Genomic DNA, 16,757 nt, shown 5'->3' with positions numbered 1-16,757 from the left:
CAAAATAGGTTAATCATAAAGACGCAAAGGGGCAGAAAACTCAAGTTCTATGCAGTGGAAACTCCTGAGCAGAAACATCAAGAATGGAAGCGTGAGAAAGGTGGAAACTGACGCAGATTTTGAAAGCTTGGTGAGCAGTGAGCCACACACAGGCAGACTGGAGGATTCCAGGGGTTAACAGGCAGCATTGATGGAGAGGGGCTGGAGCCAACCGGGCAGATGAATCCAGCATGTACTGGGTCAACTCCACCCATCACTAGAAGCTACACATTGCGGACAAAACTGTCAAGCGTGGAAACTTTATTAAACATGTACACTAAGGCTTGCAATCGAGAGACTGTGCCTGAGAAGCTACTTGTTAAAGTGTGAAACTAAAAATGCCTTGTGGGCCCATCTAGTTTACCCTAACAAAGGACAAGTTTCCTGGGGGGTTCCACTTACCTTCTAAATTTCTCATCAAAGTAGAACCCGTGCTGATGATCTGAAGCCCCTCTTCTCTACTAGGTGATGGGTAAGGAATCTTGTTCTCCTAAGCTCATCAGACCAGTATTCCTCCTGTCTTCAGTGGAGATGCCTTCCCTTGTTATCAGCAGTCCAACCCTCCCGAGGGTTGAAACCACCTCTTACCTTTGGTTGGCGGGCCTGGGAATTGGCAGAGCTTGGTGGTATACACTGGCTTCTAATCTGGAATGATAACAGTAAAGGTCTGAGTCTCTTAACTGTCCACTGTCTGCAGATGTGAACCATGAGACTCAGATTGCTTTGTGTGGCAGGGATGGTCTGGGGTGGTGGGGCGGCTTCAGAGAGGAACGCAACTCATTAATCTGACCTCTTAGTTTGTGATATGGACAATTCCTATTTTTAAACTTATGTGCTACACAACAATCGAGCACTTCCCAGGTGGCGCTAGTGGTAAAGAACCCACCTGCCAATGCAGGAGACTTAAGAGACACGGGTTCAATCCCTGGATCAGAAGATCCCTTGGAGAAGGGAACGGCAACCCACTCCAGTATCCGTGCCTGGAGAACACCATGGACAGAGTCTGGCGGGCTACAGTCCACGGGGTCGCAAACAGTTGGACTCGACTGAAGCGACTTAGCACACACCCACAGTTGAAGTCACCCAGCTAAAACCCCACCCCCAAATGATTTACCCAGATATATTTTCTGAAAGTCTAATTACTGGGTGGAGGGTAAGAACTCAAGCCTTCTGACAACTTATCACCAACTAAGACAAAAAGGCTGTACTGGTTTATATATACTCACTTCAGCTTCAGATGAGCCATCAGACTCTACTCTTGCCCGTGGAGTGACACAGATGCAGTCTGATCGGCAGGACGGCCTCCGCCATGAATGGGTCCACTGACAGCATAGGCAGTGCTCGCAGCAGCCCTGGAGCCAGACCCTCCAGGCCAAGCACTGTGCCCACCCCGAGGTGTTAAGGATCACACGGAGACCTACGCCCCCAGGCCTGTACACTCACGCTATAAAACAGGTGTAACAAAGATTGCCCCCTTCCTAGGCTCGATTAATGAACAATATATACAAACGCATTCAGAACAGCCTTATAGTTGGAAAACGCTGCTGTCTTCACTTGAATTTTTGTTATTACTAAACGGTTTTCATCTGTCATTAGCACTTTATCTTTGGTGAACTGTTTATCATATCCTTCCCTTTTTCTATTTGACTGAGGTAAGTCTCCTTACCTCTTTACATTTCTACTTTTTAACTCATTTGGAATTTATGTTTGTACTAGGTTGGAGGCAATTCTACCCTCCTTACCCAAATAGATACATACTAGTAAAACTGACTCATATACTCTTTTGAAATGCTCTCAATCACATTAACACCTTGGTTACTAGGCATATTATTTGTAAAAGAAAAACTTCTGTGTATCTCCTTTCCTCTCACACAATATGACACCAGATGTTCGGGTGTTCCACACCAGTTACAAGGCATTGGCCGGGGCTCCTACGATTCTCACACTAACTACAGTTAGCACGGACACCACGGGTTACAGGCTGAGTCCCCAAGACTGCCTGCCTCTCCCTACCCTAGCTCAGGGGCCAATTAAGCCCAGGTAGTCACCTGGACTTCTGACTGATGGGCCATACATCGGGCTTCTGTGGCCCTCTGTGGTCCTGACAATTAGAACGGCTCACAAAATGCAAGGAAACATTTAAATTTTACCAATTTATTATAGTGAAAGGATACGATAACGGGTACAGAAAAGACAGATGAAGACACACACACATAGTCTTCTGAAGAGTCCCACGTGCATGAGCTTGTGTCTCCATGCTGTTGGGGAACACCAGCCTCCTGGCACATGATGTATGTGTTCACAACCTGGAAGCTCTGAACTCCTTCATATTGGTATTTCTATGGAAGCTTCATGACATGGACAAGATCGATCCTTCATTCAGTCTCTAGCCCCCTCCCCTTTCCTCGAGGATGAGGTTGGGGCTGAAATTTCCAACCTTCTCGTCATGGCTTGCTCTTTCTGATGACTGGCTCCATCCTGAAGCTATCTGGGAATCTACCAAGAGTGGCCCTATTAGAATAGAAGGCACTCCCATCACCCAAGAAATGCCAAGGGACTGATAAACTTTGAGTCAAGAACGAGGCCAAAGACCAACTAAAGATGCTCTTAGTGCTCTCCTACCGCTTGGGAAGTAACAGAGGTTTAGAAGCTCTGTGCCAGGAAGCAGGGACAGAGACTGTATTGCTGTCATTTCAAATTATCTTGTCTGGCTCTTTTAAGTCAGTATGACACTGATCTGTTACCCCTTTCAGATAGGCTGTCATTCCTTGCTTTGACTTTGGAACTACAGTGCTGTAAACCCTGTCCATCATGAATCCCAAGTTCTATATATCAATACAGCTCAAAGGACGGGCTCCCCCCAAGAGCTGTTATGAGCACCAGTGATGCGACCATTCGTCACCTGCCTCTGGCAACCCGGCGGCTGGGCTCCTGGGGAATCTCTCACTGAGTCTTACCCCTCCTACTGTGGTGCTTCTGCCTCCGCTGGGTACTTCTAGTCTGCCATGGATGAGTAATTACATGGGAATAAAAAGCTTTTCGTTCCTACCCTACTTCAAGACAAGACACATGTACACCCATGGCTGATTCATGTCAATGTATGGCAAAAACTACTATAATATTGTAATTAACCTCCAATTAAAATAATTTAAATTTTTAAAAAAAAAAAATGATGAGAAATGCAGATTTCACTGTCTTTTAAGATGGCCACTAGGCTAGATGACAGTGCCAGTGCAGTGAGCCTGACGCTTCCATTTAAAGTGTTCTTGAAATGTCAAGAACACCAACTGCAAGTTCTGCACATCAGTGCAGACCCCGGAGTCCACGTGCGTGAAGGAGAGAGGAGGGGCTGCTTATTTCTCTTTGGATATTTCTTTGCCTGCACTCCAAGCCATGGCACGCTAACTTGGTGCTTATTCACGGAGAGTACAAGATAGCTGCCAAGTGCCCGTGATCAAGGCAGACAGACAGGCGCCCGACTGAAGGAGGCTTACACAGGGTGACCTTTAGCTCCCCAGGTGATTCTCAGGCAGAGATTTTTATTTCAAAACCAACTTTGAAATCAGCTTTTACAGTAAAGGAAAAGTTCTTTTGAATGAGAACTTATTAGGAAGCAAAGTTTCCATAAAACATTCTCTTTGCTTTTTGCTCCTTCTAGCTGAATCCTACAACCAGCCTACCCTACTCTGCCACAAAATCATCACATCTGCCCCCCAAATAATCACAGAAAGACCTTACCTTTTGACAATGTGGGGAGTTCCATACAGCATAAAAACTACACCTGCCTGCTACATCAGTAATAGATGGGATGTTTTCTAAGTGCTTTTAGCAAAACTAGACCAAAATACTAGAGACTTAGAAAACATCTCTGATTGGTGACGCACTAAACAGAATGCCGCTGCTTTAAAAGCAAGGAATAAGCTTAAGGTTTTCTCAGCGAGACTGCATGGAAGGGAACACAACAGCCTTCCCACCCAAAGAATCTGCTCAGACTGCAGAATTCTAGGTTTAGTCAGACCCATGCAAGGTAGCAAATGCGACAGAACCCAAGATTGAAGATAGGTGCAAAGGCCTCATGGAAGTTGTGAAGCCATCTTTTCTCAAGGAAAAGATGATTCACCTGGATGACTGCTGGGGCCTCTTCACAGACTGTGAGCCAACCACTGCTGCACACACAGGAGCCACCCTCCCCTGGAAAAGATTCTGGTTTCCTCCATGCAGTGCTGGAGAACAGGCATGACATCAGTCATCTGAATTCTCAAGAATTTGGAAACATGCTTATTAGTGACGGTAAGCAAGAGAAAGTGGAAAAAAAGTGAAAGTTGCTTAGTCCTGTCCGACTCTTTGCAACCCCATGAACTGTAGTCCGCCAGGCTCCTCTGTCCATGGAATTCTCCAGGCCAGAATACTGCAGTGGGTAGCCATTCCCTTCTCCAAGGGATCTTCCCAACGCATGGATCAAACCCAGGTCTCCCACACTGCAGGCTGATTCTTTACCATCTAAACCATAGAAGAGCCCTGCAATTATTTTAGTCTAAGGAGAAACTTATCCCATAGAGTCCTATATTGTAGGAGCAATGTTTTGTCGGCTTGTGGAGAAGTAAACAATTCCTGCTCCGACATAATGCCTCTTCCTAAATATGGACTCTCAGTCACTGATTAACAAAAGTATGTTTTAAGAAAATAAAATAGTCCTAACGAGACGTTAAAAGCATAAAAGTTTGAAAATGATTTGGGATGGGCTAGCTTCCCTCTGCTAACAATCTCTGCAGCCACTTCCAACTTGCTACCTAGACAGTAAGATGGTGTGGACATATACAGGTTTATAACCTGATTCAGGTTTTTTTTTTTTTTTTATGTATTCAACAGCTGCTTCACCTGACTTGTTACATTCGGATTATAAAGCAAACATGGTTGTGTGGTTTGCGTTTTTTCTTGTCAGTCACGTCTAGACATCAGAGCAGGAGGTGGGAAATGTGCTCCACCTGAGAATAAACAGAGGTCATCAGGCTAGACCACAGAAGGAAACGATTCCCTTCTCAGTTCATGCACAGATAGAACCAGGAAACAAAGGCCTGACTCCAAGGTCTGTTAGCTGATCGATCTGAACAAGACCCTCATTCCAATCTGTGAGCTGGGTAAAATGGAGATAATACCAACCCAACAAGCCCCAAAGTTTGACCCATAAGACGGAAACGTCTATGAAGCATTTCACAAGCTTGCATATACTGGGGGTAAAAAAAAAAAAAAAAACACAGTATAAAAGGAACAAGCCATAGACCTCAACTATAACAACCACTCGAACATCAGGAGAGACAAACCAAAATCCGTCATAATGGTTAAGGAAGTTAACTTACAAAAGTACATTTTCCAGTTTGTATGAAAACGGTTTAATAACAGTGAAACTTAAAAAAGTGGTAATATTCACAAAGTGTATTGGTTAAAGACTATTTTTTCCAACCATGGCAAACAGTATGCAGACATTTATCAATGAAAGCTTTTACTCCCTCTACCATGTACTCTGAATCCTACTTACTATTCACTATGAAACACGATACAGTCAGAGGTGTTTTTTGGCAGACATATCACATGCATCAATACGTCAAATTCACAGCATTTTCTTCCTTAAACTTACCTGACTGAAGGCATCTGATTAAAATGCAAAAATGAACAATTTTAATAAATAGTTCAGCGTATCAAAGTCTAGAAGGTAACAAAAGTACAAAGATAAAGCTTTTTGGAAATTAAGTTAAAACAGAAATAAATTTTACATTTTATTAAATCATCAAATATAATCACTGGGGTATACTTTTATTAGCAAAAAATAATAATATCAATGATAAAGAAAAACGGAAAAAAGAAAATGCGCCTCAGACCAGAATACCATAACAAAAGTTTTGTGGAAGCTGCATTTTATTTGAAAATCCACCCATTTTTGCTAACATACATTTTAATATTGTAAACAAAAATAGAATCTGCAGAGACAATGCAACAAGTATGCTTAAACTCATGTACAGAATTGCTTTCCTACAACAAACTGTCCTTCTTAAGGCCCCTCTCAACCCAAATGTTAAGATGTATTTACACAAAGCACCGATCAACAGTGCAGTTTAATTCTTCGTTAACTAAACTCTTGGCTAGACATTAATTTTAAAGATACTATTTCCCCTTATTTAAAAGGTACATGATCATAACATGGCATGAGCCAAATAAAAGGTTCAAGGATTTTGTCCCCTCCCCTCCCCCCATAACACCTCCTTGAGTTTTACTGAAAAGAAGGAAAGTTTTGAAGTGAAAGCAATTCCTCACATTCATTTTGGAAAGGCCCTAATGTCAAATGGGAAATAATGACATGCCAAGCACAAAGCAGTGAAGTTCCTCCCCAACGCACTAATGCTGAATTTAAATGTAGTGCTCTTCCTAGCTCCGTGAACTGTTCCCTTGCAAAATCCTAGGCACGGAGTTGACTATAAGGATTAATGCATTTATAATGCTTCCCTAAATCCCATAGCGACTGAGAACTCTTAAGCGATTCAGACCTATGGACTTGCCGTAAAATATTTAGTGCTCTGTATGTCAGCTGAGAAGCATTCTGAATCAGATTCATTCTTATGGATAACAATCACACATACCGTGTACATCCATACTCATTTTCATAAGGAGGTTTGATACAATATTAATGTTACGTAAATTGATAATCATAAATAAATACAAATACTTAAGGAATGTCTACTGCAAACTGAATATATAATTTTTTTTTAAAAAAGAAAAGTTAATTTTAGTTACTGTTTCTGTATCTGTGAGGACTGGAGAAAAGAAAGATACTGCATAATGAAGAATTATGATTTGATCCCCCCAAAAGAGTCCTGGTGCATTAGCGTAAAGGACACAGCTCTTCTCTCCAGGCAGCTTTTCCAAATACAAATTTCACACTTTCCAAATAAGGGCTTTTCTTGGTAGGTTATTGATTATGGGTATTAATAGGAGTTGAAAGAACTGAAGGGTTAGTCACCAAAAAGACAGCTCTTAGTCTGAAATCATGGCAATTCTTGGCTTTATAAACTGTATTGATACGTTCTCCTATAGACTAGTCCCAGTCTCCTCCTTCATGGGCCTTTACTGGGTTACTGTAGCATTCTAATGGAAGAAGAGAGTTTAAGAGACAGCAGCTTGGATTTTGCTGGAAGTAAGTATTTGCCGCTTGAGCACTTGTCTTTTTGGAATAATTCCATTCTCTTCCATCTAGTTACATAAACTGTATCTGGAAAAAAAACAAAAAAAAGAGTGTGAGTTAATTCGGTGCATTTAAAAGATACCTTCTCATAAGTAAAAATGCTTTGGGTCTTTTACCATTCAACTTGCCTGGAAGTGTTCATAGCATGCTTATCACAAACCCTGATTACAAAACAAAGTCAGTATTACCAGCTTATCATGAGCTAGAAGCAGTATTTGAAGCAAAATTACAGGGCCTTCAAAGTTTCTTTCTAACTACTAAAAACCAAGGGGTATGGAAAGAAAGAAGATGAATGAACAGTTTTTCCATGACAAGTTCAGAAAATTTCTCCACAAACTCAAATATTCCACATAAAAATCTCATTTAGGCAATAAGCAAAATTTCAAATTTTACTTCTAAATATTATACCAAAATTAAAGATAATTAAGGGAACAGTATGATGTTTGCTAAAAATTTCTTTACTAATATAAATCAAAATCTGAAAGATCTACTTTCTAATCACTCAGATTCTTCACTCATAATATCCTTTACACTGCTCATCCAAAGAAATTACTGGAACAGATATGCTAGTGAACTACTGTCAAATCAGAAGAGTACAAACTCTCAAAGATCCACAAGGTACATCTACATTGGGGGCTCCAGCATCAAGAAGAACAAATGACACTGCTTTCCAGGAAAAGAGGTGGTGTGGATTAAAAGCAGAATCTTTCTATCAAAAGGGGCATTATGTATTCACTTGCCCTTACCTTAGAAAAATAATAAGTTGGTTTGGGGGGGGGGGGGGGGATATTACTATTTTAAAGTGAAAAGGCATACATAAAAAATATAACCCTTTAAAGAAATTGTTAAAAATGAATTCTTCACAATGAATCCTGGCCATTACATTAAAACTAGAGATGCTCCTTATTAAGCTTGACGCCAATGTATAAAACTGCTGTTGTTCTCTATAAATCTTTTAAGACTGAATACAAACACCCAGTTTTTAATGGGTGGTGTTTGATCTCATCCATCTGCTGTGAGCAGTGGATGCTTATATGTACACATGTGAGATGGTCCTTTGGTTTCACACCTTCTAACAACATTAAAGACATTTTCCAAAAACAGTTTGTCCTCATGCCCTATTTGGATCTATTACTATTCACCGCAAGAACAGAGGAGAAGGAAGAGGGGGAGCCTAGAGTCCTTTAGAAACAGAAGAGCCGTTTGTGCTTAATGTTTGGTAAATTTTAAAAATTATTTCAGTCCCCGTCTCCCCCAACAAGCAGCAATACCTAAAGTGATTTATAAGAAATCCTCCAAAGAGAGCTCTGCAAAAGGGTCCTTTCCTGAAGCTCTGTGAGGACTGTGACTGGAGGGGCTGGAGGCTGCCGACAGCTGGGGGAAAGAGACAGAGAGAGGGAAAGAAAAAAGATCTCAGAACGACAGAACATGAAGGCAGAAAATGTAATGAAAGAGGAGGTGGTTCTGTTTGTCATCTTTAATGAATATAGTGGCAGCCTTTGCAGAAAGCAGCATCATTAGAACAGAAGTTTCAGTCACATGTCAGGTTAAAGGGTATCCAGCGGCATGTGCTTTTCAGAGAACAAATTCTTGTTCCTGAATTCCAAAGGAATAAAGTCTTTTACCCAAAAAGGTCGAAATGAGCTGACCCATGGTTAAGACTTTTATATGTGTGAGTGGGAGTGGGGAAGAAGGGAGCCACAGCACCAATCGTGAGCTGCAGATGGCGGTTTCCGGGGTGGAGGCTGTCTGTCAAATGGTGTGCAAAATCTGACCTCCGTCCAGACCCAACACATCTAGCTGCAATACTCTTTCCTTCCTTCCTCATCAGAGGTGGAAAGTCCTGTCCTTGGTGTTCACACTCTGGACAAGGAGTTGTCTCCTGCATGTTTATACGGAGAAGCTGCAGCTGATGCTTTCATACTCCAGAGGGAGACATGAGCTCAGGGGTTATCTACCATAGCTGAACTACCCACATACTGCCCTGAATATAGGGAATACTTAAGATTCTTGATTCAGCTTCCTGTTAGAATATATTTACTTGATTCTTGGAATTTGCTCCTATTGTTTAAATATACAGTAAGGCAAATAAACTGCTGCAATCAGTAAAATATTTTTAGTATTTCCTCAAGTAAAGACAACTCCTGAAGTACCAAGATATTCCTTTTCATATCTGTATCTCTTTCACCAAGTCTACTTGAAGAGTACTTTAAACCAAATATGAAGTCATTTTTTTCTCTTTTTAGTTACTAAGTCATGTCCAACTCTTGTGACCCCATGGACTGCAGTCTGCCAGGCTCCGTTAATGAGATTCTCCAGGCAAGAATATTTTGGAACAAACTTAATTTTTTTCCTCTGCCTGCATCAGACTGCAGAGGCACACAAGCACAGAAATGTTCAACTGAGCATTAAATCAAAGCTAAGTAGAAATAGTTTCAATTCCTACCTCAACATTCGAATTCATGTAAAGGATTTCAAGGCTCAAAATCTGTCTTTGCTGGCTCAAAGTGATCCCATTTCTGCCCTTCCCCACCCCCCCTTTTTTAGCACTACAGAGCATGAATAGCCAGTGAGTTTTCAACAAATATTAATATTACACCTCAAGCATATGCAATTTGTTGCTTTGGGTGCCAAGATTAATTTACAGGTTTAGAAATCATTCTCAGTTATATTAGTTGTTGAGTCATTTTCTTAATCCAGATCGTGTTCTCAGAAATAAATGTTCAAAGACAATGAGAAGAGACAATGGAAAAGCTGATGGAATTTACACAAGCAGCTATGGACAGGAGGACAGGACAGTAGGTCTGGGTTTGGAGATTCAAGTATTATCCAGGCAGAGACAGAATAAGATGCAGCTTAACTGGAAAGATGCTTCTCCTCCACCTTCCATACCAACCAGGATGACCATTCAGAAGCAAAATGATTTTAAGTAATCACTGAGCTGGAGGGAGTTAAAGATTAACTGGGGTTTTCTCCAAAACACGATTTCTTTTTCATTTGACATTAAAACAAAAGTCCCTGCTTACTGCAGAACGCCAACCATCCAATATCTACAGTCCCGTAGGAGAGCCTCTCACTAACACATATTCTTGTATCACATTTTCATAAGGGCAGCAGTCTGATAGGAAAATGCCCTCTGAAGAATATGGGAAAAAGGAACACCAGAATTCTTTTCTTTTTCATACGTAAGCACACTAGAGGCTTAATAATAATGTTGAAGACCACCAATTTTCCTTGGGGGAAAAACTGCTAGTTTCTAATACTTCTACTATTTGTTAAATTGGCAAAATAAATATACACAAGTCTTCAACACCTATTTAAAAAATATGTAGCTACATTAAAACGTGGGAAAATAAGACTCAATAGCCCAGCAGTTAAGTTCTGTACCAGCAACACCCGTCTCAAGCAGACGGAGCCTCGGCCCAGACTGGACAGGCTGACTCGCAGCGAGCCGAGGGCTGAGCCGCGCAGCAGTCTTCGCCGCCTGTCCCACCTTCCAGCACCCACGCCACGGACACGCACACCACGCACTGCTGAGAAAGGGGCCAGCTCAGAGAGCAGCGGGGAAACTGAAGGAAAGGAAACGCACTGCAGGAGCCCAGTCACTGCTCAAGGCAAGAGGGAAGAACAGAGTGCGCCAAAGGGCAACAGGACCCTGGTGGCTGAGAACCAGCAGGATTTAAGGAGCCTGAGAAAGTCACCCGCAACGACAAGGGTTAGCTCTCCTTTACTTATCATTCTTGAGAGTATGTTAAAGAATGCGTAGGGCTGCTAAGTACTGGAGGGTAAGCAATTAAAAGAAAAATCCAACGATCTTTGTTAACTGCAAAATCACTGTGTTTTACAAGGTAGCAATAAGACAAATTGTAACTGACTACTGTGATCATATTCTACTACAAATATGCCAACACACACACACACACATCCAAACAAAAGAAAGACTTTCCCTTATTTATTTCAGTAACATTCTTCATACCACAATTTCCACAGAGTTAAAAATAATTAGTACAGCCATCAGTTTGTTCAAATTAAATTACCTATCCTACAACTAAATATGTCATTTAAACAAACGGTCAGTCTCACTAGCCTAAAACAGACATACTTAAGTTTTTTCTCATTTTATACGAAAATTATATAAATAAAAATACTAAAATGTACAGGCAATTGATGATGGCAACACTCAGTTGACACTCCTCCACCCTCTTTCTCCATCTGAATCAACCTTTATAAAAATCTTGCAATAAAGCAGATTTTTTTTTTCCTTTTTGGCTGTAGTGTGTGTTTAGCATAGTAAAGACAACAGTACAGAAATCATAAGTTAACTTCAAAAAAAAAGCAAACATTCCAATAAAGGAATTTTTTAAAAATAGAGTTCTATCAATGTACTAAAGACCATAAAATAAAAATGGTTATTATTCCTTCACTCTACAACATTCAACACCAAAGAAAGAAAATTTCATAACAAGAAAATAGCATCAGTCTCAGAAAGTGAGCCTAGTGCAACTGAAAGCTTACAGGAGAATAAAGGATTGGGCATTTTAGGACAAACTTCTTCACATACATACTGGCTATGTTTAAAATTCTCAGAGAAGGAGCAACTCTGCCACATCTTTACATTTGAATTTGAATCCAAAAGCCTGGATAGCAAATAGCAACGCTGTAAAGACTGATTTTGTCTTTGCTCAAGAGGCAAAGTCAACATCTTAGGAGAAAAATGGGTGTACTTCTTTTGCCAAGGATGAGAGCACAGTTTTATGTAAAGATGGAGATGAATCTAATCCTGGCTCTTTCATAAAATGGGGTTAAGAAAGACCCAATACCCAAACTCCCTTAACAGCTGCCTTGCGGACTGAAATATACAAAAAGCACCCAGCTCGTTGAGTGGCATACGTTAGTCACTCAAATATTAGTTCAACTTTCCTTATCCCCTTACAATCAAATGCTCATCTAATTTTACATAATAGGATCAGCCTGAATCTCACTGAATCTGCATTGCTCTTTTAAGAGTTTCTATTTAACATCAACTAGTCACTTGTGCTTCCATATTACACTCACCTTCAGGCTCCTCAAATGTATAGAAACATTAAGAATAAGAAATATATTTTGTCTCTTGTTCAGCAACTAGCAGTGACTTACGCATAGTAAACACATTCTATAACGTGCTAAGTTAAAACTGTAAAACTTACATGTTAAAGTAATAACAAAGTAAAATTTACACATTCTATAACATGCTAAGTTAAAATGATTTTTGGTGATAAAACAAGCTCTGTATAAAAATGATCACTGAAGTGGGGTATTAGAAGAAAATATTAGAACTTCCCTATTTTTACCCTCTTAAAAGGTCTATTTCTCCATGTTTTTAATGTACATAACACTGCTGGAAGAATACAGAAGTATAAATACACTGAGGGTACATGCTTAAAGACTACTTCCCTGATACTGCTGTGTAATCAAAACATTTTAGAAACCTCAACCCTACTTAATATGATTTCACCAAGACATTACCTACAAAACTAAGCCACAGAAAGATATGCTGATTTTGAATGTTACTGAATCCAGATGAATAAGACATAAACATACAGTATTGCACTGCAATATTTTATACTGAAGACAATGCTATTCTCAGTTGCCTTTGAGAAGTATGGCTACAAAGAGAAGACTTCTCTATTGCATAAGGTAAAGGGCCAGTCCTGGAGGTTGAGTCAAATGCCTTTGAAAACTGTTTCCTGGGTTTATGTTCAACACAACCCCATTATGGGCTTCTGCCCATCAGTAACACCAAAAAGCAAGGCCAACATTCCTCCTGTCACCTTCAAAGCACTGCTCATCTTGTTTTAGGGGCCCAGAACAGCAACCTAAGAGGATCTCTCTTTAAATGTATGTTGTTTCTAAACTCTTTACATAGGAGTAATGTTATTCCAAAAGGGCATCTGAGACATCTCCTTAGGATCATGGCAACGTAAACTGACAAAGAATTAAAGAAAACCAAACTGAAGAGAGGGAACTGGATCGCAAGACTTCTTAAACTCACGGAAGGAAATATTAACTGCTAAAGCTAAAAATAAACATTTCCATATATATGAGGTGTTTCCAGGGTAAGAGAAATCTGTTTAAAGTTCAATTTGATGGATGGAAATCCTGAAAACTGGCTCAGCTTATGTGAATAAAATGTTCACGGCTCATTCACATAAGACTTTAACTTCTTATCCCTTGAAAACCAAAGAAAATGAAAAGCTTAGGTTTATGTTAACTCGTACATAAGGAGAACAATAGCAATTGTACCTAAAATGCACCACTTATTTGCTACTTATTGAAAATATGGCACTTTTCTTCAGTCAAAAAAACTTTCAAACTATGTTCCAAATATGAGCTTGAGGCTATTACCTGATTTATCTACTACATGATTTATTCTTTTACCTGATTTATCTACTAGGCTTCAACTTAAAATATCTAAGGAGAGAGTTCCTTAGACTTGGACATTTTCACAAAAGGTTTGTTAACCCCACCAAAAAGGTGGGGGAGGGGGGGGTGGTGCTTATAAATTATACTAAATTGGACAAAATAAAAATTTTAATATAAAATCAAGTTTGGTACTTTATGGTAACACTACCTCCACAAATGCTAAAATACATAAGGTAAAATCATCATTTTATAGATTAAGAAACTGAGGCTCATCAAATTTCCAAGGGCAACTTTCTCTGAAACACCTGGTTAGCAGGGAGTTGAGTTGACGAATCTGTTGAACTCTCCTCCCCAAAGCTATCAATATGTTGAAGTCCTGACCCCTATGAATGTATATATGAAAGTGACCTATTTGGAAATAGGGTCTCTGCAGATGTAATCAAGTAATGGTGGGGTCATCAGGGTAGGCCCTAATCCAGTGACTGATTCTTTCTAAGAGGGAAATGCCACATGAAGACAGAGACGCACAGAGCGCGCCACGTGTGAGCGGCAGAGGATGACCTGGGCTGCCAAAAGCTGGAAAAGGCAAGGAAGGGTCCTCCTCTAGAGAATTCAGGAGAATCATGGCCTGCTGACACCCTATTACTGGATTGTAAGCCTCCAGGGCTGCGAGAGATGAAATTCCTGTTGTTTGAAGCCATCGACTTTGCGGTTCCCTCTGTTATGGCAGCCCTAAGACACCAACAAGACTTGAAGCAGCCCCAGTTCCCAAAGCAGTCTGACTGCTTCCTCTCTAAAATCTGCCACCTCTATTAATCACACTCAGCTAGAATTTATGGCTATATTTAATATACAGAAAAAAGTTTAAGATTAGAAAGATTTTTTTAAAAAAGGATTTCTCTAGTCTGTCAGTCAATACACACTATGTGCCTTCTATATTCACAGTGGTATACACAGTCACGGATGTTCATCCTGAAGACTTTGTAGAACCTCACAGTCACCCAAGATTTTATGAATATGTTCCAGTTTTGTTGAAAACAAGAATTAGATTTCCACCTTTTAGGAAAAAAAAAATGTCCTCAGCAAAAATCCAGCGAAAAGGCCTGGTTCTACATGTTGTCTTATTAACGATAATGGTCAGCAGATGGGACTCCTCCAATTTTTGTTTTGACTGACTCAGGTAGGCCCAGGGGACTGCAGAAACATTCTCACCAATGGTACTAAATCCCAATTCCCAAAGTAAACCCCCCTTCCATGGGATCTTCTACTAAGCAAGGATGAATGACCACAACACACTGCTGACAAGGCAAAAGGCTCTACAGAAATGCAGCTGGGCAGATCAGCTGACAGAGAGGCACTGCCAACACCCACAATTAACACACCAAGAAAGTTAAAACAAACAAACAAACAAAAAACGTAAAGCCTAAAAGCAAAGAGAGCTATTAGTTCTCACACACAAGAAAGTCATTAAAAAGGCCATTTTTTTTTGGGTAAGACTTAAATTATTCCAATAGCTGAAGCTAACAGTACCCCCATTTAGGTTGGTAAAAAGCACTCACAACTAGCCATTGTGTCCTTTCAGACACTCAACTGATGTCATACTTTCTTAAATCTGGCAGATACAAACAAACAAAAACACAGCGGCCATTTTACATCTTATCCATATCCTCTACTAAAAAACCCTCAAAGCCTCCTAATACCAGTCAGGAAAACAATAAAACTTTTAATATGCTTATTTTAAAAATTAGATCCCCAAATATAACACTCTATGGTTTCCATATTGCTTTTTGGAAAACAGATACTGGTAAGGGGATCAGTATGAGATTCTCATACAAAAAAGGTATAAGAACATAAACACAATGACCCCCCTCACCAAATCTTCAACATCTCAACTGTTTGATGAACATTCATTAAGAGACTGTTACTTCACATCACAGTAACTTAAAAAAAAAAAAAGAAAGTGAAACCAAGTTAACTGTCTTCATGCTTAGTAACATAATTGCTGCATTACTGCAATGTAGAACGAGTTATAAACTATTAACCGGCAATGTACATTTCAATTTATATACCAATATGTATGTACCAGTGTTTATATAAAGCACAAGCAAGAGAGGGCAGTAAGAGTCCCCCCTTCTCCCCAAGTTAATAAACACACTAGTAACTGGTAACAGGAAATCAAATAGCGTGAGGAAGCATGGAAGAAAAGAAAAAAAAGCCTTAGCCATACAGTTCTAGTATTCTCCATACAGTCAAACATATACAAAGATACACTCGTGTAGAGCATTAAAAAAAAAGCGACAACATTAGCCATGAAACAGAACATCTTCAGGCTGTGTGAAAATATTTTAAAAAATATAGAATTAGCACAAAATGTGAAGAGAACAGAGTAGTGTTAGGTCTACAGGAACACTAGAGTGTGGTCTACCAAGTAAACTAAGGCTACACTGAGAACAGAACAGTCTGAGCTACAGCCACGTGGGAGGGGTTACCCACTTGCTTGCTAGCGGCACTAACACCGCACTAAGAGTCACCTAAATGTAATTTACAACGCACAGCACACCGTTTGGAATACTTCACTAATGGTAATATGATAAATATATGTGGGAGGGTTGAGGTACCCTCAAGAATATTAACTTGGAAAAAAAAAAAAAGAATATTAACTTGGTTTCATAGTAAGTAGTTAAGAGACCAGCAGCTGTAAGTTACATTTTTAGTAAGTAATAGCTCCCAAAAGAAATACTTCAAGAAATAGGAAGACTTCTGCCAATAGTAGGAGAACTGGGATTTGATGAAAAGATTCTATTTTGATGGGATTTCGCTTATATTTATAAACTACCATTTCTTTTATACTGTATAAAGAGACATCTTTACCTCAAAGAATTTTTATTGAAACAAAGAAAGCATACCAATGAGAGAACTAAAAGGTTTAAATTAAACATTAAGAAAAACTGTTTTGTTTACTGCTCCCACTGAACAGCTAAAGTTAATAAAAGAAACTAGCTTTGTTGTTGTTCAGTCGCTCAGTCACGTCCAACTCTTCGAGACCCTATGAACTGCAGCACGCCAGGCTTCCCTGTCCTTC

General features: G+C 39.9%; 1 protein-coding gene across 8 annotated transcripts in view; it reads right to left on the bottom strand.

Moving 5' to 3' along the window:
- Window positions 1-5,800: 5,800 nt before the first annotated feature.
- PICALM (phosphatidylinositol binding clathrin assembly protein) overlaps window positions 5,801-16,757 on the bottom strand; it is a 94,117-nt gene continuing 83,160 nt past the window's right edge. For all 8 annotated transcript variants that reach the window (XM_065936911.1, XM_065936912.1, XM_065936916.1 and 5 more), the window contains one exon: window positions 5,801-7,300. In XM_065936911.1, coding sequence (XP_065792983.1) covers window positions 7,286-7,300 — 15 coding nt within the window. In that variant the 3' untranslated portion in view covers window positions 5,801-7,285. The remainder of the gene's footprint in view (window positions 7,301-16,757) is intronic.

This window comes from Muntiacus reevesi, chromosome 5, assembly GCF_963930625.1.
Source record: "Muntiacus reevesi chromosome 5, mMunRee1.1, whole genome shotgun sequence".
Classification (NCBI taxonomy): Eukaryota; Metazoa; Chordata; class Mammalia; order Artiodactyla; family Cervidae; genus Muntiacus; species Muntiacus reevesi.
The sequence above is the reverse complement of the archived record's forward strand: the minus strand, read 5'-3'. Positions and strand labels throughout refer to the sequence as shown.